Source organism: Sus scrofa, chromosome 5 (assembly GCF_000003025.6).
Source record: "Sus scrofa isolate TJ Tabasco breed Duroc chromosome 5, Sscrofa11.1, whole genome shotgun sequence".
Taxonomy (NCBI): Eukaryota; Metazoa; Chordata; class Mammalia; order Artiodactyla; family Suidae; genus Sus; species Sus scrofa.
In genome coordinates this window covers 2,835,178-2,860,957 of record NC_010447.5, presented here as the reverse complement: position 1 = coordinate 2,860,957, position 25,780 = coordinate 2,835,178, and the positions used below count along the sequence as shown (strand labels likewise).

Below are 25,780 nucleotides of genomic sequence, written 5' to 3'. Positions count from 1 at the left end.
GCCCCTGGCTTTCTTCACTTCATCTCACCTCTTCCTCATCAGGGTTTCCGCACATGTGCCACTCCGGCGGTTCTTCTGTTTTTATTTTAAAGCCACACGGTACTTTTTCATTTTTTAAATTGTTTCGTCTTTTTTAGGGTTGCACTCAGGGCATATGGAGGTTCCCAGGCTAGGGGTCCAATTGGAGCTGTAGCCGCCGGCCTACGCCAGAGCCACAGCCACGCCGGATCCGAGCTGCGTCTGTGAACCACACCACAGCTCACGGCAACGCTGGATCCTTAACCCACTTGGCGAGGCCAGGGATCGAACCCGCAACCCCGTGGTTCCTAGTTGGGTTCGATAACCACTGTGCCACGACGGGAACTCCAACGCTGTACTTGATTAAGCAGGTATTTTTAATGAGTCAAGCTCACCGAGGTATTACTCCTCTCTCTCCCCCAAAAGACTTTAGTGTTTAGATATTAGTGCTTGGAATTCTTCAATTTACACAGGGATACCTCCACTTATCGTTCTTCATTTTACTGGGCCTCGCAGATTGAGCTTTTGCTTTGTTTTGTTTTTAAACTAAAGGCTTGTGGTGCCCCTGCCCTGAGCCACTTTTTCAACAGCATCTGCTCACTTCGCGTCCCGGTTATACTTTAGGAATTCTCGCTGCACTTGAAACCGTGTCACTGTCCTCCTCACGGGGCTGTCGCCTCGGGTGTCGTTACGGCAATTGTTTGCAAGCAAGATGCGCCGGGCTCGGGGGTCGGCACACTCAACAGACAAGCATCGCCTGTGTTCTCGCCACTGCGCTGAGCAGCCGCCCTGGCGTCCTCCCCTCGGGCCTCTCTACGCGGCCCCCGGCCCCCCACTCCCACCCCCCCCCCCGCCCCCTTAATGGGTCACCTGAGAAGTCGTAGCGGACGAGGCCCATCCACCGCTTCTTTTCACTGTCCTTGATGAGGTCCCCGTAGAAGCCGTACCCCAGCAGGGACACGAAGTAGCGCAGCAGCGTGCCGCCGTGGTGCACGGACGACACGTCCATGGACAGAGAGTCCCCTGCGGAGAGAGGCCGCCCTAGCAGCGCCTGGCCGGCCCGACGGCTCGCGGCCCGAAAGCGAAGACGCGCGGACGGCGGTCTCAGCCAAGGCCACGGTTGTCTCCCTTGGGGCTGCCTGCTCTCGGCTGAAATGACTACATTTGACTCACTTTTCCTAAAGAGGCCTGGAAAGCTGTTCTGCGGGGTGGGGGTGGGGGTGGGGGGGACAAACACTGTGACCATGAAGCCTGCGAAACGCCACTAAGTAAGAGGAAGTGGACTCGGGGAGGAGGAGAAGGCGCGGGGCATTCTAGAAGGTACAACCACGGACGCGCCCTCTGGAAACACAGCCCTCCCGAGACTCTGGGTGGCTGTGAGCTGCACTGCCAGCAGGGACAAGGACCAGAAGCCACACGTGTGCCCTGCTGGCACCTGGACAGCTCTGTGCAGTGTGACAAGCGGTGTGGGGTGGCGAGGGACAGGGTCCAGCCAGGAAGGCCTGTTCTAACAGGGTGACGAGGGGGGAGGACAGAGTGCAGGGCTCTCTGTGGGGGCGGGTCAGGGCTGAGGGGCACCTGCTGGTGCAGGGGACACTGGGGACAGCCGGCCAGGGTGCAGGGTGCCCGGGACCCCCAGGACTTGGAGGGGAGGCACTGGAGGGTTCTGCAGGTCCCCCCTGGGGACTGGGCTGGGAGACGGCAGGGAAGAGGCAGCAGTCAGGGTCCTGCTGGTGGACGCCCGCGGGAGCGCGGGGAGCGAGCAAGCCCAGCGCTGGGAGGACGCCTACCCAGGATGATGTGCAGAGCTGAGGTTTCCGCGTCGTTCGTGCCCACCGTCGAATAACACACACAGTCCGTGGACCCTAAAAGGGGGACAAGGGCCTTAACGTGACGAATAAATTGAGGACTGCCATGAGTTCCCGAGAGTGCTGGGCTCCTCCACGGCCCTGGCGCACATCAGAACAACAGAGGCAAACTCACCTACGAGATTTAATCATTGAGGCTGAGTCATCAAGAACACGGAGACTGACCTTGGCCGGATATCAGCCAGCTCCTCAGAGCTTTCAGGGCTGCTCCTGAGCCCCGTCTTGGGGAGGGGCCTGCGGCTCGGCGCCCTGCATGGTGTCCCCACTCCCAGCTGCTACAAAGACGGGCAGCAGCCCCAGGGCCCCAGACCACGAGATCAGAGGGTCTCTGCGCAGAGACGCGGCCAGTGGGAAGGTGCAGCGAGGCAAGAAGAGCTCACACAGGTCGCAGAAAAAGCCCCACAGACCTGCCGTGCGTGGAGCGAGCCCAGAGCCCACCCGCCTGAGTCCTGGGGCACAGCAGCCACCCGCTGATGGGCGTGTGAGTCCAGCTGGCCCCGCTCTGAACCCCACAGGCTTGGCCAGGGCTCCGCCAACTCCTGCCCATGCCCATCTCTAAGTGGGGGTGACCTCAGAGCACCCAGCTAGCGCCTGGACCCCAGGGGCACGGGGGTGATGCTAGGGGCCTGCCCCAGTCTCCGCCCTCCACCTGAGGGGGCAGAGAATCTCCCAGGCGCTTCTTTATAGCAGGGCAGCCCACGGCCGAGACTCTGATCAGTGGGTTCGGGGTGGGGCACAGCAATCCACCCCGTGTCGCGACTGCTGAAGAGCTCAGAACCCGTGGAGAATAAACTGACGGACCCAGAACCGCTCAATAACTAACCACACAGACACACAACCAGCAAGACCGAGACCCGACAGGAAATGGCCGCAGCATGAACAGGTGCACAGGCCCGGCCGCGGGCAGGTGGATGCTGGGCCCTCGGGCCCCAGACACCCCACAAGGCCTGTCCTAAGCGACGTCCGAGGGAGCCTGAAAGCTCGTGGTTCTAGACAGACGCGCTGGACGGCAAACAGCCTTTGCCATCCAGAGGAACAGAATCTGTTCCAGCCTGAGATATAAATACACACAAACTCGTACTTCTCATACAGCTATTTTTCTTTTGTGTTAATCTGAAGACTTGAACGCCATCTCATTCCAAAAATGAGCCCCAAAGTAAAACTGTTTAAATCAATGTTTACGCTAATAGGAGGGGCTCATTCTTAAAATGTAATCAACGGTATTTCGGGAAAACTACGTGGTTTCCGACCATCCCCCACTCCCTCTGGCTGCGGGCGCCCACTAACAGGTAGAAACGTTGCTGAGAGAATCACCTTCAGAAGAGCCACTAAATGAACGTGAACTGCTCCCAAGGCAGAATCCTTTGGCACCTAAACCTTCCAGCAGTTGCCCCAGAGCCCACGCCTCCCTCAGCCGAGGGCACCGTTTAACTGTCTTCACAAACCACCCTCGGGACACATCTGATCAGACACCCAGCCTCGCCTGCATTTGCTCAGATAGAACTTGTGTTCTCAGAAATCTTTTAATCAGTAGAAATCCAGCAATGACCTCAACGGAGATGAACAAATAGGGGTTTCATGTCCTTCAGACATTTAGAGTCTTTCTTTCCGGAGTTCCCGTCGTGGCGCAGTGGTTAACGAATCCGACTAGGAACCATGAGTTTGCAGGTTCGGTCCCTGCCCTTGCTCAGTGGGTTAACGATCCGGCGTTGCCGTGAGCTGTGGTGTAGGTTGCAGATGCGGCTCGGATCCCGCGTTGCTCTGGCTGTGGCATAGGCTGGCGGCTACAGCTCCGATTCGACCCCTAGCCTGGGAACCTCCATATGCTGCCAGGAGCGGCCCAAGAAACAGCAAAAAGACAAAAAATAAAAAAATAAAGTCTTTCTTTCTGGGCCTGGAAATGAAGAATCCAACTGCTCTGTATCAAGCAGACATAAAAACCCAGTTGAAAGTCTTACAAAGAACTTCAGGTAGGGATCTGTTTTGGGGGGAGAAGCCAGCATTTCTGACCTGCCACACAGTCAACTTACAACCACCTGCGCTTCTGATGACTGGTCACAACGAGGGCGTCTCGTCATCAGAGGCGTTTCCTGTGGGAACAGCGGGCACAGCTGGGACAGGCTGACGGCCTTCCTGGTCAGACAGACGGTCAGGCCAGGGCCACACCTCAGGCAAACCGCCTGCCCCAGGGGGCTGGGCTGGACGTGGCCCGCGTTTCCAAGCTCACTCACTAGGAACTAACGGCCAGGGCTTCCACGGGACTGAGAGATGGTGCAGAACCTGCAGGCGCTTGGAGCTACAGACAAAGCAGAGGATTCGCGGGCCTGCGATGGACGTGTGTTCCCCGTCCTTCGGGCAATGAAATGGCGAGTTTCTAACAGACCCCAGGGATTAGTTTGCTGAAAAGCAGGATTTTTAAAGAAGGTGATCAGCCTGGCTTTGTGGGGCCAGTCCCCACCCGAGCCCCCCACCTATGCTCTGCCTCCTACTCACCTGCTCGCAACACCTGACCTGACAGCACCACCCACAGCCAAGCCTGCCCCTGCCTTAGGGCCTCTGCACGTGCCACTCCTTCTGCCTGGAGCACCCTGTCCCAGATGCAGGCCACTGTCCTCCCGCCCCCTGGTAGTGGTGTCACACTGCAAAGGCCCCCTGGCGCCTGGGCTGGATCCTGCTGCCCCCCACCCCACCCCAACCTCTGCTGTAGACTGGAAAGGGGGTGGGAGTGGGGGGGTGGTGTCACACTGGCCCTCAAGATACAAGCCTGACCCAGGGCCCTTCTCCAGCCCCTCCAGCCCCCGGCCTTGAGCACACAGCTGGCTCCCATCATCGCCCTCTGCCCCAACTGACCCTTGGCGTGGCCTGTGCCCGGCCCTCTACCTGTCACCTCTCGGAAAGGCCCCTGGCCCCCCTTGGAAGAAGTGCTCCCAGCCACTCGCCCAAACCCAGCCCCAGCGTTTTCTCCGCACTGTGCCCACTATTGGGGACCCTTTGATGCCACGCTGTTTGTGTGTCTGCTGAGCCTCAAAGCCCTGATCCCACAACTCAGTCCAGCCGGGCTGCAGCATGCAGGGCCCGCGTGAGCTCTGGTGCTGTCACCACTTCAGTAGCTTAGGGTCTTAGGCATCAGTGCTACGGCGGCAAATGGTGAGAAAAGGCCTGAAGGGGGAATGAATGGAAAGCAGACAAAATTCATGTAGTCCAGAAGCAGCACATACGGGATTAAACCTGGAAGCAACGTTGGGGGACCTGTGACTCACCGAGGGGACGCCCTGAACCACAGTTGGTGCCCAGTCAAGTGCAGACAGACTTCGGGGCGGGGCCCCGAGAGGGCGGGGCGAGGTGAGGAGGGGCGAGGGGAGGGCGGGGGCGAGGGGAGGGCGGGGCGGGGGCGGGGCGGCCTCTGAACTCCACCTCCCCCGCCCTTCCGGGCGACCTCACCACCTCGACCTCCCACCCGGCATCCTCACCCAGGAAACTGGTCAAGGCACCATTCAGAGCCGAGGTCGAGGATGTTCCCTGGAGCCTGACCCACCAGGGTCCCCGCCACCCGTGCATGGCCCCTGAAGGCCCAGACACAGGGCGAGGAAGGGGCCGCCTCCCACCGAGTTGTTGGCAAGCCCTGCCTCACCGTCTACCTGGTGTTTATTCAAAGAACCAGAGACACAAAACACTGCGCCAGCCCCTCTGGCCACGGCCAGCCCCTGACCTCGTCACCCCCGGAGGCCTCGCTCCAGGCACCAGGCCCTGCTTCCAGAGACGCCTGCTCCCCTTCTCCCCGACTGTATCCGGAAGCGCAGTGACAACTCAGTGCCCCCGCCCCTGCCCACCACCAAAGAGCCACCTCCCCAGCGGCTGGGTTCTCAGCGCCGCCGGGGGAGGGGACAGGGCCCCTTCCACAGGCAGCAGTGGTCGCGGCCCTTTAACGGGTGAGGAGCCCTGGCTCAGAGGCCCCAGTGACAGGCGCGGTGATGCAAGCACCCTGACAAAGTCAGGGCCCTGCAGGGAAAGCCCAGGAGCAGCCCGACCCGAGTCCGCGCTCGCGCCCGACCCCGCCGGCCCAGCCTCCGTACCCGCAGGGATGATGCCGATCCGCAGCGGGCTGGGCACCAGCGCCGCCCGGGGGTGGTTCTGGTCCACGCCGGCGTCCCTCTGCGTCCTGCCCACCAGGCCGTGCAGGACCTCGCTGAACATGCCGTCGCCGCCCACACAGACGATGCTGCGAAGGAACACAGCGGTGAGGCCGCGGCGCCCCCCGCCCGCCCGCTCCGAGGCGCACCGGGGCCTTCGCCCCAGGGGCCCAGGCTCGAGGGCCCCCTCGCCGCAGCCCCACCCCTCCGTTTCTCCTCCCTTCCTGCATCAGATCTCTTTAGAGCCGGGCCTGTGCCCAAGCCCTGCAGAGACAGCCCTCCCCACGCCCGCCACAGCCGCCAGCCAGGCTCCCAGAGGTTGCAGGTTCTGGCCACGGCCTACCATGTAAGTCACAGATGAGGCTCAGATCCCGCATTGCTGTGGCCGGATGTGGCCCCCTGGGAACTTCCATATGCCGCACTGTGGCCCTAAAAAGACAAGGCAGGGAGGGAGGCACAAGGGGACACGCACAGACCCAAGACCAAGGGACGTGCTGCAAAGTGTCTGCCCCTTCCCTCACAATGCAGCCACCCCAAGAAGGCTGAGGATCTGCTCCAAGTTACAGGGACCAGAGAGACACCACCACTGACTGCAGGCAATCAGGACCCAAGCTCTTCTGCTTCAGAGAAACAAACAACACGGGGCGGGCTCTGGATAAGCACAGCAAACTTAAGGTAACTGCATCGTATCCGTGCTGATGTCCCATCACTGCATTTGGGTTTTTCGGCCACAGCATGAAGTGCCCAGGCCAGGGATCGAACTCCCACCATAGCAGCACCCCAAACGGTTGCAGCAGTAACAACGCCGGATCCTCAACCCACTGAACTACCAGGGAACTCCTCACCATTGCATTCTGACCCTGTAAGAGCACATCCCAAGTATTTAGGGGCAAACGACAATCACGTCGATGCCATACTTTCAAATGACACGGAAAAGACGGACACGCAGGCAGCAGACAAAAGGGAAGACAAAACCTTTAAACGGGGTTTCCCAAGCAGCACAAGAACCTACGACTCCGAGTTTTTCTGCCTTTTCCGGTTTTCTAGGAGACGTGGGTTTAGTCCACAACGAGGGAAAGCGATGTAAGGAGAGGGGGTGAAGGGAACGAAGACAGACGGGGGACACTTGACTGCAACTGGCCACTTAGTCGCCAGAGGACGGCCGCTCACTCACCCGTCGTATTTGTCTATGTTGAGCTCGTATAAACTCTCCTTGGCGTGATTAGCGCGCTCTGTCACTGCGGGGAAAGAGCATCACATTGTGTGGGTTCTGCTCAAATCTGTGACTCTTGTTTAAGGCAGACGGCACGTAAACCATGCTTTTAAACGAGGTCCCATGAGTTCTTCAGGCGGCTTCCCGTGAGAGGTCCCTCCTTGGATCGTACCCACACCCCTTTCGCGGGAAGGGCTGGCTCTGCCCTCGGGGGAAAGCGGCCCTACCTCAGATACACTCTACCAGTAAAGACCTCATATTCTTTCTTTTTGGCCTCACCTGTGGCATGTGCAAGTTCCCGGGCCAGGGATCGAACCCACGCCACGGCAGCGACCAGAGCAGCTGCAGTGACAAAGCCAGATCCTTAACCTGCTGCACCGCATGGGAACTCCACCAACAAATAACTCTTTTTGAAAGAGATTGCATCTTCTGTTTTATAGTCTTCCCTTAGTCGGCAAGAGACTTAAAAATGTAGGAACATGGAGTTCCCGTCGTGGCGCAGTGGGTAACAAATCCGACTAGGAACCATGAGGTTGCGGGTTCGGTCCCTGCCCTTGCTCAGTGGGTTAACGATCCGGCGTTGCCATGAGCTGTGGTGTAGGTTGCAGACGCGGCTCAGATCCTGCGTTGCTGTTGGCTCTGGCGTAGGCCGGTGGCTACAGCTCCGATTGGACCCCTAGCCTGGGAACCTCCATATGCCACAGGAGCGGCCCAAGAAATGGCAAAAAGACAAAAAAAAAAAAAAAAAAAAAAAAAAAAAAAAAAAAAAAGTAGGAATATACCAAAATGTAGAGTTAATCCATAGTGTGTGCACTCAGTGAAACAAAAACTCTGAGAGTCCCTTGCACACACAATTTTGTCCTTGATTTCCTTGTCCTTGTTTTTCCAACATTTTATCACACTTTTTTATCATTAAAAATTTCTTGTAAAGACTACTTGAAAGCGCTATGAACGATTGCTCCAGATTTGCCATGATTCTGTCTCCATGTTTCCAGGTTTGGAGCCGAAGCTGTTTCCAGTGTGTTCCTATAACAACCGCGGCAATGGGTATCTGGGCACATCAGTTTATGCGGCTGACTCTTTCCAGGAAGGTTTAGAAAACGCCAAGACTGGGCACAACCCACGTCTTTTAGAGGCTCTCGACCCACACTGCCAAGTTTACACGAAACCCTCAAAGCTCTGAAGGGGAAAAGTCGCCTCCCCACACCTCCCGGCATCGAGAAATTGCTCGGAAACTCAGGGCTGCTGCAAACCAGGCATCCCATCAGGTGTCTTCTCTTTTTTTTTTTTTTTTTTTGCTTTTTAGGACCGCACCTGCAACATATGGAAGTTCCCAACCTAGGGGTCAAATCGGAGCTACAGTAGCCGGTCTGTACCACAGCCGCAGCAACGTGGGACCTGAGCCGCATCGGCGACCTAGAGCACAGCTCACGGCAACCCCGGATCCTTAACCCACTGAGCGAGGCCAAGGAGCGAACCTGCATCCTCATGAAAACTAGTCAGGCTCCTTACTGCTGAGCCACAGGAACTGACTCTCTTCTTTGGTGGCCACACCTGTGGCACAGAGAAGCTCCCAGGCCAGAGACTGAATCCAAGCCACAGCTTCGACCTAGACCATAGCTGTAGTAACGCTGGATCCTTTAACCCACTGCACCCGACCAGGGATCGAACCCGCGCCTCTGCAGAAGCTGAGCCGCTGAAGTTGGAATCTGAACACACTGCGCCACAACGGGAACTCCCCCACTGTGTTTCTTAAGATGCGACGTATTGGTGAAATTATTTCTAGGTCTGACTAGATGCTCTGTCTCTTGCGAAACTCCTCTGTACCCGCGATCTTTGTCCCTCTATCCTCCTAGCGATCCTCCCGTGCGCCTGCGACGCTGAGACCCGGCTAGAAAGGTCCACGTCCCTCTTTTCCACGCTGCTCACTCCGGAATGCAAACACCCCAACATTCCGCCTTGCTCGACTCGTCTGACAGCGTGCAAAGCGCCACCCGCTTGGCGGCACCGTCGCCCTTACCGATGATCTCGGCGGTGATGGAGGCGAGTGCGAACAGCGGCGCCACCTTCCTCTCGTAGACCCGCCGGCCGTGTCCTTTCCCCCCAGCGGATTGACGAACACCAGCAAGTGCTTGGGTCTGGAGGCTGCAAAACAGCGAGCGCGGGGAGCGGGTCTCCAGGGGGGGCCGTGGCCAAAGAGCCGCGGGGCCGCCCCAAACCAAGCCGAGGTGCTTCTAGAATCCTGCTCGGTGCTATCTGACAGGAAGCCTTTTCGGGGGTTCCCGTGGTGGCTCAGTGGTCCACAACCCCGCCTAGGTTCCAGGAGGATGGGGGTCTGATCCCTGGCCTCGCTCCGTGGGTTGAGGATCTGGTGTTGCCGGGAGCCGTGGTGTAGGCTGCCGAGGCAGCTCAGATCTGCTGTGGCCGTGGCTGTGGTGCAGGCTGGTAGCTGCAGCTCGGATTCGACCCTCAGCCTGGGAAACTCCATATGCTGCAGGTGCGGCCCTAAAAAAAAGGCAAAAAAAAACCTAAGACACATCCCGATAGATATGAAAAGTTTCCCTGAGAGCAGGTTTAAGACTCTTCCCCCCGCCCTGGAGGCCAAACCGGGGCGAAGGGTAAGAAAAGGAAAGAAAAATGCACAAGAACTAAGATGGAAAAAACCAGAATTGTCCTTATTCGCAGTTTACAAAAAGAATCCTCAAATTCTTAAAATTAATAAGTGAATTTAGCAATGTCATTGGACACAAGGTGACGCGCAAAATTCTAATAAATGTCTGTACACAGATAACACAAATAAATAACAGCACCGCAGCACCATGGGGAAGGGACAGTCTTTCCTGCACGTGGCGTGGGGTGAAACAGATACTGATGTTTAAGGGGCATGAACCTGGACGGCTTGCCTCACTCCACACACCCGTTCCAAATGGACCGTAGACCCAATGTGAGACACAGGGCTTTTCTTCTCGGATGTGCCCAGATCCCTAACCCACTGAGCCACGAGGGAACTCCAAGACACAAAGCTTTAAGCAAACATCATCCTGGCGTTGGGATAGGCAAAGATGTCCTAAGTAGGACACACACTGACCACAGTTTTGGGTTTTTAAAAAGATGAATAGGGAGTCCCCACGGTGGCAGAGTGGGCAACCATGTGGCTTGTCCCTATGGGCCCCTGTTTCCATCCCTGGCCCGGCGCAGTGGGTTACGGATCTGGTATTGCTGCAGCTAGGGTGCAGTGGTGGCACAGACTCCATCCCCGGCCCAGGAACTTCCATAGGCCACAGGGGCAGCCAACAGAGAGAGAGAGAGAGAGAAAGACTGTTTAGCACAAGAATTGAACAAAGAGAGTAAAAACACAAGCTATACAATGGAGACAAGATCTAGAATTCAAACACCCAGTTTAAAGAAGCCCAATAAAGGGGTCACATCTGCAAATATGTAAAGAATTTCTACACGTCGTTAAGACGACACCCCAGCAAACAAATGGACGAGGGACCAGAACAGACACGTCACAGAGCTGGATCTCCGGGTGCCCTGTGGACCTAAGAATGTATTTCTCCACTTCGCTGGATATCAGAGACGTGCCAGTTAAACCCATGATGCAAGATGACTAACGCCCACTAGAGTAACTACAACTTTAAACGTGTGGTTAAGTGTGGGGCCAGCAGCGCTGGGGCGCCTGCTGTGGGCATGGGTCTGGAACCTCCAGTCTGGAAGGCGGCGTGGCCAGCTCTGAGGATCAGCACACGCCACGGCCTGGCCCCAAGGCTGCTCCCAGGTGTGCACGTGTGCACCATGAGACACGTGCCAGAGCATTCCAGAACCCCACTGCTCACGACAGCCGCGTCAGGAGGCCATCAGTGGCCAGATGTTCACCCCACGGAACCCCACGCAGCCCTGAGAGGGAGTCGCCTGCACCACACATGGCAACATGGATAAACTTCACAGGAGCCGGACAAACAGCGTGTGCTGTGATCCAATTCACCGGCAGCACAGAACGAACCCAGGGGTTAAAGGTCACCTTCAGCGGAGGCTGGCAGCACTTACTGTCTCTTCATCTGGGCGCTGGTTACCCGAGGGCGCTCAGTGTGGGAGCCATACACACAGGACCTGAGAACTGCTCTGTATCTCGTTATCCTTCAAGGAAACACTAAGCAGATCTGGAAAAAGACAAGGACGCCTATTCTCACCGCTTCCATTCCACACAGCATGGAAGTCCTGGCCATGGCAATAAGACCAGACAAAGAAGTAAAAGGCATCCAAAGCAGAAGGGAAGAGGTAAAATTGTCACTACATGCAGATGACATGATACTACACACGGAAAACCATAAAGACACCGCACAGAACCTACTAGAACTAATAAACGAATTCCACAAGGTAGCAGGGTGCAAGGTTACCATCCAGAAATGAGTTGCATTTCTTTACACCAATAATGAAATGTCAGAAAGTGAACGTAAAAAATAATACCCTTTAAAATGGCACTAAAAAAAAAAAAAAAACAACCTTAGGAATAAACCTGACCAAGGAGGCAAAAGACTTACATGCTGAGAACTATCAACATTGATGTAGGAAATTAGAGATGATTCAAAGATGATTCGATAGAAACGGATGATTAATTTCTCTTAAAGATGATTCTTAGACTGGAAGAATTCATACTGTTAAGAGGGCCACACCACCCAAAGCCATCTACAGATTCAATGCAATTCCTATCAAATTACCCGCGCCATTTTTCACAGACCTGGAAAAATAATCCGAAAATTTATATGGAACCATCTAAGACCCAGAGTTGCCAAAACAATCCTGAGGAAAAAGAATAAAGCAGGAGGCATAAGCCTCCCAGACTTCAGACAATACGACAAAAGCTACAGTAATCAAAATAGTGTGGCAACGGCATAAATACGGATCGATGGACAGAATCGAGCCCAGAAATAAACCCACACACCTACAGTCAACTAATCTCCAACAAAGGAGGCAAGAATATACCATGAGCAAAAGTCAAGCGGTGCTGGGAAAGCCGGACAAGCTGCCTGTAATCAGTGAAGTTAGAGCACACCCGCCGACATGCACAAAAATAAATTCGAAAAGGCTTAGAGACAAGACACCACGAAAGTCCTGGCAGGGAACATAGGCAAAACATTCTCCTGCATAAATTGTGCCCGTGCCTCTTAGGTCAGTCTCCCAGTGCAATAGAAATGAAAACAAAAATCAACAAATGGAGGAGAAACACACACACGGGGAATGTTTCCATGTGCTGCAGTGGGTTGAGGGGCTGGCGCTGCCTCAGCTGTGGTGCAGGTTCAGCCCCTGCTCTGGGAACTTCCAGGTGCCACAGCTGCAGCTAAAGATAATAAGTACATAAAAATAAAAATCAACTTAAAAATAAACGGCGTTTAAGCAAACTGAGAAGCTCCCGATGGCAAAAGAAACCATAAACAAAATGAGAAGACACCCCCCACCCCAGGGCGGTGGGGGGGGGGAACAGCTGCCAATGACGTGACTGACGAGGGTTTAATCCCAAACACACACACAACTCACACAACTCAGGAACAAAAAACCCCAAACGATCCAATCAAAAATAGGCAGAAGTTGTTCCTATTGTGGCTCAGCAGAAACGAATCTGACTGGCATCCATGGGGACGCAGGTTCGATCCCTGGCCTCGCTCAGTGGGTTAAGGATCCGGGGTTGCCGTGAGCTGTGGTGTAGGTCGCAGACGCAGCTCGGATCGGGCGTGGCTGTGGCTGTGGTGGAGGCCGGTAGTTGTAGCTCTGATTCAAACCCCTAGCCTGGGAACCTCCATATGCTTCAGGTGCAGCCCTAAAAAAACAAAACCAAACAAAACCAGGCAGAAAACCTACATAGACATTTCCCTAAAGATGGCATACTCATGGCCAGAGGCACAAGAAAAAAATGCTCCACATCACTAATTATCAGAGGCCTGCAAATCAAACCCACAGGGAAGCACCACCTCACATCGATCAGAATGGCCAGCCCCAAAAAGTGTAGGACTAACAAATGCTCGAGAGGGTGTGGAGAAAGGGAACCCTCCTGCACTGTCGGTGGGAATCTGAGTACAACACCGTGGCGAGCAGTGTGGAGGCTCCTGAGAAACCAAAAAACAGAACTACCATGTGATCCAGCAATCCCGCTCCTGGCCACACACCCAGAGAAAACCGTAGTCAGAGGATGCGTGCACCCCTACGTCCACAGCAGCACCGTTTACAAGAGCCGAGACATGGAAACAACCTAAATGTCCATTGACAGACGGATAAAGGAGATGTGGTACACACACCGCGGACTACTACTCAGCCATAAAAAGCATGGAATACGGCCACCTGCAGCAACACGGACAGACCACACTACGTGAAATAAGTCAGAAAGAGAAAGACAAAAGTACCATATCACCTACATGTGCAATCTAAAACATGACACAAGTGAGCCGGTCTACAAAACAGAAACCCACTCACAGACTTGTGGCTGCCAAGCGGCAGGTGGGCTGGGGCCGGAAGGACTGGGAGCTTGGGGGTGGCACAGGCGAACTGCTACACACAGCACGGATAGACAAGGTCCGAGCACAGGGAACTAGAGTCAACATATGCTGTGATAAACCGTAAAGGAAGAGAGTAAGAAAAAGAATGCAGACAGACAACAGCCGCCTTGCTACACAGCAGAAACGAACACAGCATGGTAAATGAACCATACTTCGGTTTTAAAAAGAAGAAAGGAGCTCCCACTGTGGCGCAGCGGGTTAATGATCCGGTTTATCTCTGCGGAGGCGCTGGGTCAATCCCTGGCCCAGCATCCAGTGGGTTAAGGATCTGGCGTTGCCACAGTTGCGGCGTAGACTGCAGCTCCAGCTCGGATTGGACCCCTGGCCCAGGAACTCCCCCCCGTACCGCAAGGGCAACAACAACAACAAGAAGTGAGAAAGAAAAGAAAAGAGAACCGAGCAGGAAGAGGCCCTCAGCTGCGGGTGAGGGTGGCGGCAGACATCAGGCAGTAACAGGATGAAAATGGCAGAGCATCTGACAAAAACAGAATTACGTAATATTTTATTTCTTTATTTCAGCCACACCTGCGGCGTAAGGGAGTTCCCGGGCAAGGGGTTGGAATCTGAACCAGCTGCCTCCTATATATGTCACAGCTGTAGCCACACCAGATCCCTGACCCACTGTGTTGGGCCGGGGATCGAATCCGTGCCTCGGCAGCAACCCGAGCCGCTGCAGTCAGATCCCTACCCCGCTGCACCACAGCAGGAACTCCAGAGTTAAATAGTATCCTTAGATACAAGCAGACTGTAGCAGATACACAACTGTATAGGTTTTTCCGGGGGGGGGGGATGCCAAGAGTCAATGGGAGGCGGGGTCAGAGGACTTTTTCTTGGAGGCTGAACCTCAGGGTCTCATGAAAACAACCTGAGGCCAGCAGGGGCGAGACAGGTGGGACCGAGGAGGAAGGCTCTGGAGAAGGGGTGGGGGAGGGAGGCTGGGACTCCAGAGAAGACTCGTTCAGAGGTCCAGGCAGAGGGCAGCACCACGGCCAGGACAGGGGCGAGGTCAGAACAAGCCGGATGGCTGGCCGGCCGAGAAGAGCGTCCAGCCCCGTGGGATCAGATGGCGAAAGGCAGAGACCCAGTCCCTCCGCCCAGACGCTGACCCGACACGTGCCTTTCCAAGCAAGGAGTCTCTCTGAGGCTCCTCCTGCGTGATGCCTCCTTCACAGAAAGGACAACTCGGCTTTCTTTCTTTTCTTTTTTCGTTTTAGGGCCGCACCTGCGGCGTATGGAAGTTTTTGAATTGGAGCTGCAGCTGCCGGCCTACACCACGGCCACAGCCACACCAGATCCGAGCAGCGTCAACAACCTACACCACAGCTCACGGCAACACCGGATCCTTAACCCACTGAGGGGGCCAGGGATCAAACCCACACCTTCATGGATACAGTCAGGTTCGTATCCCGCTGAGCCACAACGGGAACTCCCAGGATGATTCAGTTTTCTGGTCTAGATGCCAAATGCATACTAAAAGACAGAAAACCTAATTGCATGCTTTTTCTGTGGTTGAAGCCTGAGGGGCTGAGACTGTGTATTAAGAATGTACCCAAACAACAGGAAAGTGTGTCCAGATACAAAGTGAGTTGACACCTACCGTGTGTTAAGTGTGAGGCATGGACTCTCGTTACACAGCAATAATTCACAGCTGGGACGTTCAGACACACCTCAGGGGACAGAGGTGTGTTCCCCACACACCTGGTTTAATCCCCCACTCACCTCGAGGGCAGGTGCTACTGCCCCATTTCCCAGGCAAAGAAACTGAGGCTCAGAGGACCGAGGGGCTCGCAGCCGGCAGGTAAAGGCGCCCACGCCTGGGAGCCAGGCTCTGGGCCCCACGCTCTGCTGGTCCTCTGCTCAGTGACACGTTTATAAGTCACAGGGGCTCCTCACATCCCCTGTGGTTACCAGGGGCCGAGCCACACGCACACCCACACGCCACTTACTCAGCTTCTCCAGCAGCTCCCTGAGGGTCTGCAGCCACAGCTGGTGCACCTGCTCGTCGGCGCACCAGAACGTCACCTGCGCCCACCTCCAGCGGTGCCGCCGGGCCCGCCTCACACGATGCACTGCGCAGAGAAACACGTCTGTGAGCTCGCGGGCCACACCAAACCCGGGTTCACACCCAAACGTCCCCAGGGCCCCCTTTCTTCTGACTCCCCAGCACCCTCTGAGGTTCATCAGGGAAAAGAGCCGATTTCTCAGTTCTTTTCACCCATGTTAAAAAAAAAGAAAGAAGAGAAAAAAGATATCATTGCTTTGAAGCAGAGCTTGGAAAAAATGATATCAGGACCTTTCGATAAAGATTAAACCAAGGATGGAGCTGAGCTCCCTGGCGGTCCAGCGGTTAGGCCTCGGGACTTTCACCACTGCGGCCTGGGGTCAGTCCCTGGGCTGGGAACTGAGATCCCCCATCAAGCCGCTGCCCGCTGCGGCCAAAAAGCAAAACAGAGCAACACAAACCAAGGACACAAGGAGCGTGTTAAACAAGTGACAAAAAATTCCCCTTTCACGTGACCTGCCAGAGTGACTGAAGCGCCTTTCGGCCGCAGTACCTGTGAAAGCGTAAGGCCTTTCCATCTTCTGCCACTTCCCGCTGCTGTACTGCTTCCCGTTAACGTCTGTTTCTTCAACCGTGATGATCTCGGAAACGGGCACAGAGCAGGCATCTGCAAAGACACCACATCCTTGTGTCAAAAGGGTTCACAGAATTCACATGACTCCAAGGAGCCAGACTCCAAGGGCTGGGAACATTCTGCTTGAAGACTCATCGGAAATCCAAAAGGAAGCGGACAGGTGATACATAACTTGATCTTATTTGCTCATTTATTTATTAGCCACACCTGCGGTAGGCAGAGGTTCCAGGGCTGGGGATCGAACCCACGCCACAGCAGTGACCACACAGGATCCTTAACCGGCTGAGCCACCAAGCAACTCCAAGTTATACGTAATTTTCAAATGCAGAGCTGAGTAGGTTTGGGAAACAATGTTATCAGAAGGTGGGGCATTTGAGCCCCGGTCACCAGCGTAGGCTGTGACTTTTCCAGACCAGCTCCTGTGATAAATCCCTGGATTCAATCCCTGGCCTGGGCAAGTCCACATGTTGTGGGTATGGCCATTTAAAAAAACAAAAAAACAAAAAACAAACCCAGGGGCGACCGGGACCCAGGACCATGGAGTCTGCAGGTCAATCAGGGCCACATCAAGTCAGGGCAGGGCAGGCAGCGGGCCTGGAAAGGCCTGGTGGTCCAGCCGGCCAATCAACTGCGGGGGAGAGGGGGAGGCTTGGATGGACGGAGGGATGAGGGCTCAGGAGACCTTCCACTGCGGGACACCCAGTCACAGCAGCAGGCCTGCTGCTCCAGGTAAACTGGCCGAGGACGGCACAGGCGCTGGGAAGCAAAGACGCTGGAAGACATGTCCCCAGGGTGAGCAAGGACGTTCTCAAAGCCACGGGTGAAGGCTGGTGGGCGTCACCAACTCCCTGTCCCAGACGAGCCCTACAATTCCTGGTGAGCCTCAGCCTGGCTGTGACACCTGCAAGACAGCTCAGGCACATTCTAGTCGGTAACAGTGAAATTAAAAGGTGTCCATGGATAAATGAGCATCCACGAATTCGCTGTCTACACCTCGGCGTGTTTGCTCAACTGCTGTGCCTGGAGGCGGCTCCGCACCGGCCCCTGTAGCTTGACCAGGGACTGTGGTGTCTTTTTCCCCTTAGAGGTCGGTTGGTGGCCTCCGCTGTGGCCCACGACTGATTCTTCAAGTCCGACTAAACCAGTAAGACGAGAGATTGATAATTTATAGACTTTCAGTGGGTGATCCTGTGAGTCATTCGTGACTTTGGTGACGCTCAGATTCGTGATGCCTCCTGACTAGAGACCTGGGTCTTGCAGGAGAGGGTGTGACACCAGCGACGAGCCAGCCTAGAGCAGAAATGAGCCCAGGGCTGCGGGGGATGCTCAGCGGCCAAGGCTCATGGGAATCACCCCTCTCTTTGTAAGGTAACAACACAACACCCCCCTTCGAGCAACTTCTGAGTGGAGTATTCCAGAACAGATGGGTCCCTCTGAGGCCACACAACTCCCAGGGCAATTCCCTGGCCACGGCTTGTCCCTCTGGCTCCTCTGCAGGGGGGCCGCCCTGGGCACTGTAGGGTCTGAGCAGCAGCCCTGGGCTCAGGCCCGAAGGCCCGTGGCACCCCTCCCAGCGCTGCCAGAGGCTGGCCAATGTCTCCGGAAGGTGGCATCTCAGCAAGGCTATGTCCCCAATCGTGAGCCACCTTTCAGGGTGGGCTCGGCAACCCTCTTCCAAAGAGCAAGTCGAGGAGCAAACTGAGGCCAGTCTCACAGGGACAGGGGACCTCGTTCCTGTTTCCCTGACCACGCCCTCAGCACGGAGTCCCAGAAGTGCACCTGGAGAGCCACCTGTATGTCCCCCAGGTGCCTGACACCAACTTTCCAAGTCTAAGCCCATCCTTCCCACCCCTCCCCCCTAGAGCCCCCGCCCCACCCCCTGCGTGCACCTGGCCAAGGGGGGTGACTCCTACCCTGTCTGGGGGGGGGGGGCCTTGCCACTGGGGTTCAATCCCCAGGGGGCCTCAGACACAGTGAACAAGGCTCTGTCCTCCCCTGCGGGGAGCCGAGAAGATGCAGGGACTTGAAAAAAGGACCCTGCCTGACGGCAGCAAAACCCGAAGGCAGGTTCCTACCCAAGGAAGGGAGCTCGCCTGCCCGGTCCAAGCCAGAGGCGGGCCTCTGGTCGGGATGAAAGCCTGCCTGCCCGGTCCAAGCCGAGGGCAGGCCTCAGGTTACACGGCTCTCACGTTGATGCTGATGGGGAAGAACTGGGGCTCTCCTGGGAAAACAGTCTCCATGTTTGCGCCGGAGAACACGGATTGTTTCTCGGGTGACCTCGTCTTTCCTGCTGTTTTATTGGTTATTCAGTTTTCCTCAGTCTTTCCTGATTATTTGCTTATTATTCTTATTTCCCATTCTTATTTTCCTGTGGCGATTTGTGATTTAACAAAATTGCAACAATATATAAAAATGTCATCTTGAAGGACTTTCCCCTATTCACATCCAACTTAATTAAAGCATAGTGTTTATCTACTAACTAGTTACAGTAATCTTTAGAGTTAGGATTTTAATGAGGTCTATGGAAGTTAGACATATTATTCTTGATCAAAAGCAACCCAGCTGTGAGTCTTGTCCTTGATTTTAGAAACTTTTAGTGGTAGCTAGCTAAGTTGATTTGTATTTTCTCATGCTGTTTCCCTGCCAAGGACACTCTGAAGAGAGACACTAGTCTGAAGACAAAAATTGTTATGTTTGTGGCCTCTTCAGCTTGTGGGAACTGGCTGCCCATGAGATGGTTTATGCTGGGTCTCCTCTTTCCCACATGATATGCTACACCTGCTTGTCCTTGATTTGTACTCATTACATTTAGTTAAGCTGAAGATTTTAGAATGTGATGTATTGCTACTGTACCATGTGATCCGAAAACAAAGCCTAATAGGCAACCAATGTACTTTTGACACTATGATGTAATCCGCAGTGAAAAACTGTCTATATAATCAACCACTTATGCTCATAAAATCTGAGCAGTCCAGCGCCCTGGAAGAAGGGACAAAGAGGCCGTCTCCGGGTGTACATTCGCGGTCGCCCTGTCCCTCTCCCACCGGGATGTATACTCCCCGGCCGCCCGCCGGGGCTGGCCTCCGGCACCCCCCTGCCCCCACCGCCCGCAGGTTAATTCAATAGCTCAGCTCTCAGCCTTCCCGGCAAAGCCTGTGGCTCCCCCTCCCCCACGGGGCCGCCTCCCTGCATTGATCTCATTCTAATCCCAGGGCCTACACCTGCCCCAATAAAGCAAAAAAAATTTTTCCCCCACGGCTGGAACAATAAACCGCCACACATGCCTCCAGCAGAACCCGAAGGTGTCGGGCCCAAGTTCAGCCAAGTCCAAGCAGCCCCGAGGGACACCGCCACTGGGCAGCATTGCTGCAGCCTCTCTGTGGCCCTAATCTCCAAACCACAGTGGCTTGTTTCTGGGCCGTTTTTTAACGTTCCTGAGATGAAAAAGGGAGGCCACCTGGGGCAGGGGCCACCCCTGGCACAAACGGTGCACTGGGCACCACCCTGTGACTGGACAGGCCGACGGTGGCCGTCCCCGGGGGACCGAGCAGAGGAAGGGGACTGAGGGTCCCACCACCTCATTCCGTGCTTGGGTGCTGTCACCCAAGAGGCAGGAGCCCCTCAGCCCCCCAACCCAGGCGGGAACCCTCCAAACCCTAACCCAGGTAGGAGCCCCCCAGGCTCCCAATCCAGGCAGCAGCCCCCCAGACCCCAACCCAGGAGGGAGCCCCCAGGCCCACAATAAGGAAGAAGCCCCCCAGGCCCCAACCCAGGAGGGAGCCCCCCAGGCTCCCAATCCAGGCAGCAGTCCCCGGGGCCCCAACCCAGGAGGGAGCCCCCTAGGCCCCAACCCAGGAGGGAGCCCCCAGGCCCACAATAAGGAAGGAACCCCCCAGGCCCCAACCCAGGAGGGAGCCCCCAGGCTCCCAATCCAGGCAGCAGTCCCCTGGGCCCCAACCCAGGAGGGAGCCCCCCCAGGCCCACAATAAGGAAGGAGCCCCTCAGGCCCCAGCCCAGGAGGGAGCCCCCCCAGGCAGGAGCCCCTGGTTCAAGCTCTGGGCAGTGGAAGGATTGGGATTTAGGGACCCTCCCCACCCGGCAGCACCCACCTTGCGTCACAGAGGGTCTTGGGCTGGAAAGCCCTGCCCGTGGGGTCACCTAGCGAGGTTCCAAAGAAGACCAGACACCCAGACGTCCTGAGACCCCGGTTACAACCCAGGCCTGTCCTGTGCAGCGAGCCAGCCGCCGAGACGCCGAGGTCTGCAGCCGAGAGAATTTACTCGAAAGGCAGCACGGGAGGCGCCGCTGGCAGAACAAGCCTCAGGTGCGCCTCCCTCCCCTCCCCAAGCAAGGGGCCGGCCTCTAATGGGCAGAGCAGAGGGGCAGCCCTGCAGTGGTGGGCGGGGCGTGAGCGGCAGCGTGACTGGGAAAAGGTGCCTCGTCGCAGGGAGCAGGTGTCACCAGGCTACCGGCCTCTGCACGGTCAGAACCGGGGCGCTTGTCCCCATCTGAGGGTGGGTTTTCCGCCCACAACGGTAAAGGAGCAGCCGCTCACTGGGCAGCCCGGCTGGAGGGCGGGGTCCTACCCCGTCTTAACCAGCTCCGCTGGAACCAGACACAGCTGATTCCAAGTTTCTGGAAAACACCTCGGGCAAACGTTGTTCAGGCTCCAAGCTGCTTGGAGGACACGCAAGTCCTAAAGCCACTTTGAATGGGGGCGGCGGGTGCAATGGATGTGACTCATCACCCTGGGTTCCATCACCTGGCACCCCCCACGTCTGTCTATCCCCACGGACTGCCCTCCCTCTCTGCTCGCAGGCCCGAGGCTCTGGGCGTGCTCTCCCAGCTCTGCGTGTGCGTGTGTGTTATGTGCATGTGCAACTGTGTGCATGTGTATGGGTATATGTGTTATGTGTGCGTGTGTGTGTATGTGTGTGTTATGTGTGCACTGCATTGTGTGGGTGTGCATGTTTGTGGAGGGATATGTGAATATGCAGCATGTATGTTATGTGCATCCGCATGTGCACAGGTGTGTATTTGTGTGTGTGTGTGTACGTATGGGTACGTGTGCATGTGTGCGTGCATGTGTACATGTGTGGGCCTGTGTACACGTGTGGGCCTGTGTACACATGTGCGCGTGTATATGGGTGGGTGGGTGGGTGTCACGCCGGTGCCTCTGCCTGTGTGTGCGGCGGGGGAGGCACAGACCCAGCGCGCTCTCTGCACCGCTTGCTCCTGGCGGGCAGGCTCTCAGTTCTACAGGACACAGCGAGGTTTTCACTGGTCCCTGGGCCAGCTCTGCCCAGCTCACCTGCTCTTCCCGGGGCTGCTCATCCGCTGTGCCAGCCGTGACGGAGGGTCCTACAGACATTCCCAAGCATCCGCTGCCACACTCCCGAACTACGTGAGTCACCAACGGGTTTTGACCACAGGCAACTGAGCCCCCGCCAGGTGTGTATTTCACCAGCTCACCTTGGGCACCGTTTAACCAGCTGCACACACACGTACTTGGAAAGGGTGTCACCATCCGAGCCTCCGACAGCTCACATCTCATCACAGCGGAAGGGCTCCAACACTTAAGAGGCAAAAGGTCACATCACCAGCAACCAAAACTCGCTACGTGCCACCTTCCAGGCGCTCGGAGGGCAGTGCTGGGCACTCCGGACACAGCTTCCCTGCCCTCCCGCTTGGGCAGCGGGCTCCGTGCTGACGCACCACGGAGACACGGAAAAACCCAACCTGGGGGCCTCCGTCCTCATCCGCGTGTGGCTGGAGTCACTTCCAGTCTTAAAAAGACCCCATTCGGATCCAACAGAAACGAATTGTTTGACGACCCCCTCTGGACATGACGAGAGCGGAGCAACTGCTCTTCAGGCGAGTCGGTCGTAAAACAAACTGGAGGGAGTTCCCGTCGTGGCGCAGTGGTTGACGAATCCAACTAGGAACCATGAGGTTGCGGGTTCGGTCCCTGCCCTTGCTCAGTGGGTTAACCATCCGGCGTTGCCGTGAGCTGTGGTGTAGGTTGCAGACGCGGCTCGGATCCCGCGTTGCTGTGGCTCTGGCGTAGGCCGGTGGCTACAGCTCCGATTCAACCCCTAGCCTGGGAACCTCCATATGCCGCGGGAGCGGCCCAAGAAATAGCAACAATAACAACAACAACAACAACAACAAAAGACAAAAGACAAAAAAAAAAGAAAACAAACTGGAGAGACTCTGTATTAGTGACACTGCCTTTCCACGGAATGGCACGTCCCACCTCCGCAAGCAGGCACTTACAAAGACGACACCGGCGCCGACGGAACCACGGGGTCCAAGACGCCAAACCAGGGAAAGCGGCCACGTGGCACTATTGCCTGGAAGATGGACGGTGCTCGTGGTGACAAAGGCGCAGGGCGGCCCCACGGCCGGGGACACAGCCGGGCAATAAGCACACACTGCTCGCTCACACACACACACACACACACACACACGCTCTGCTCGCACACACTGCTCACACACACACCGCTTGCACACTCTGCTCACACAGGGTTCACACACACTGCTCGCTGGAAGGGCTTCTTTCCTTTCATCCTTCCCTAACGGGGATATTAAGCTGCTTTTGGTACAATATTTACGTTTCGGACATGTGTGATTAGAGTTTAGGATACATTTTTTTTTTTGTCTTTTCAGGGCCACACTCACGGCAGGTGGAGGTTCCCAGGCTAGGGGTCCAACTGGAGCTGTCGCCACCGGCCTACACCACAGCCACAGCAATGTCAGATCCTTAACCCAGTGAGCAGAGCCAGGGATTGTACCTGTGTCCTCATGGATGTTAGTCAGATCTGCTGCCACTGAGCCACGACGGGAGCTCCCTAGGATGATTTTTTTTAAGTTTAAAAATAAAAATTTAGATAGTACCAACTTTTGCAACGTGGTTAAAAAACGAACAAAATCAAAACAGAGACAAGTGCAAGAGTTTCCTGGTGATGCAATGGGTTGAGGACCTAGTGTGGTCACTGCAGCAGCTCAAGGTCTCTGCTGTGGCTCAGGTTTGATCTCTGGCCTGGGAACCTCCATGTGCTATGGGTGCAGCCAAAATTAAAAGAAAAAAAGAATGGGGAGTTCCCATCGTGGCTCAGCAGAAACGCACCTGACTAGCATCCATGAGGACGCAGGTTCAATCCCTGGCCCTGCTCAGTGGGTTAAGGATCTGGCACTGCCGTGAGCTGTGGTGTAGGTCACAGATGTGGCTTGGATCCCGCGTTGCTGTGATGTAGGCTGGCGGCTACAGCTCCGATTCCACCCCTAGCCTGGGAACCTCATATGCTGCAGGTGCGGCCCTAAAAAGACAAAAAAAGAGACAAATGCGGAAGAGGTAAATGTTCAATAAGAGTAGAAAAAAATGCAAAATTTGAGTACTTATTTGATAGCTTTTTAAATTTTATACTATTAAACATCTCATAAAGCTCATCTCCAGATATGACACTTATTTTGGTCATTTTTATTCACTGACAGTAAATTCTACAACTTATGTGACACGTTACAAATTCCAAAAGAAGTAAAGAATTAATTCATGAGGTTTTGCTGGAAGGTTCGACCTACAAGAAGCCTGCCCTGGCTGTACTGCAGGCACACGTCCTAACCACACACTCGCTCGGGACCGTCTCCGTCCGTCCCTCAGCCGGGCCGCTGCTTCCTACCCTGCTCCCTTTTCTGCAAATGCCTTTCTACACACCAGGTACCTCCCAACGCACACACACCAGACACACAACACATACATCGGCTACACCCGCGCTAGACATACTGTGTAGCTCGACATACACATACCAGTTACACACAACACACACACACACACACACGCACACAGCCAGCACCCGACCTGCCCAGGGTTTTCTGCTTCTCCGCAGCAAGTCTCTGGCACCCCCTTCCTCACCCCTGGCTCTGCCTGGTCTTCGGTCTCCTGCAGGTGGCAGCTCCCTGATGACGTGTGTCCCCACGGGTCCCCCCACACAGGGCCTGGTCTCCAGGGGTCATGACCCTTCCCATGGCTACACCGGCTTCACCCAGGAAGGGGCAGTCCGGTCCCAGTGAGGTCATAAATAGCAGGAGTAACAGCAGCAAGAATTGCCACGCGGGAGGCCAAGCTGGGGCTAAAGGTATAAACTCAGATAATCCTCACAGCACCCCAGAAGGTAAAGGGAGATGCTTGCTAACCAGTGGCCTTATCGAGTTCACAGATCCTCAGTCTACTGAAGCTCGGAGGTCAAAGAACTCATCCAAGCCACAGACAGGAAGCAGGTCAGGACTCGCTTTGGGCAAATCTATCCAAAAATGTTTTCTGTTGGAGTTCCCGCTGTGGCACGGTGGGTTAAGAACCTGAATGCAGTGGCTCGGGTCGCTGTGGAGGTGGGGGTTCAACCCCTGGCCCGACACAGTGGGTTGAAGGACCTGGCACTGCTGAGCTGTGGTGTAGGTCACAGCTGAGGCTGAGATTCGATTCCGGCCCGGGAATGCCCGTGTGCCACAGGAGTGGCCATTTAAAAAAAAGGTTTTCTGCCATCGTGCAGAGGTTCAAGAGAGCCTGCCAAACCCAAATGCCCACGTGGGGGGCGGTGCATCCTCTGCACCAGCAACCCCCGGCCCCCCTCGACCCCAGCGTGCACGACAGGCCACCAGGGGTGGACCTGAACAGCCACAGACCCGCTCAGAAACAGGGGAAGGCAAAGACCTTTAAAAACCAAACACAGGAGTGCCCCTCGTGGAAACGAATCTGACTGGCATCCATGAGGACACAGGTTTGATCCCTGGCCTCGCTCGGTGGGTGAAGGATCCAGCATTGCCGTGAGCTGTGGTGTGGGTTGCAGGCAAATCTCGGATCTGGCATGGCCGTGGTTGTGGTGTAGGCCGGTGGCTACAGCTCCGATTCGACCCCGAGCCTGGAAACCTCCATATGCTGCGGGGACAGCCCTAAAAAGCAAAAAAAAAAAAAAAAAAAAAATTATTTTAATAAAAAATAACAATAAACAAAACAAACAGCCAAGGATATCAAACCAGATACCTTTAATCTGGAAGGACTTAATTCTTCAGTACAAGAATAACCTTATAAATAATCTCTGAGCGTAGCTCATTTTGTTAGGTTTTGCACATTGCATAAAACCACATTCCAAAGAGTTTTCTTCTCTTCTTAGCAGGCGCCTGCAGGGAGTCAGAAGTGCCGGCTCAGTGACTCAGATCAGCCCCCTCTCGGCTGCCCTTTCAGATCCTTCAGCCAAACCTGATGGTGCCTCTGTCTCGGTTCATCATTCATTTTTCTGCTAATAATAAAGAATCTATTTTAGGGGCCTTTAGCGCTCTTTCAAATATTATAACTGATACAAACTCAAAAAAG

At 55.4% G+C, this 25,780-nt stretch overlaps 1 protein-coding gene across 1 annotated transcript in view; it reads right to left on the bottom strand.

The window, feature by feature from the left end:
* CERK (ceramide kinase) overlaps window positions 1–25,780 on the bottom strand; it is a gene marked incomplete at its 5' end in the record, with an annotated part of 51,463 nt that overhangs the window by 9,243 nt on the left and 16,440 nt on the right. The window contains 8 exon segments of the mRNA XM_021093094.1: window positions 889–1,041; window positions 1,809–1,883; window positions 5,960–6,105; window positions 7,191–7,254; window positions 9,250–9,336; window positions 9,339–9,374; window positions 15,724–15,846; window positions 16,333–16,446. Of these exon segments, the coding sequence (XP_020948753.1) occupies window positions 889–1,041; window positions 1,809–1,883; window positions 5,960–6,105; window positions 7,191–7,254; window positions 9,250–9,336; window positions 9,339–9,374; window positions 15,724–15,846; window positions 16,333–16,446 (798 nt within the window).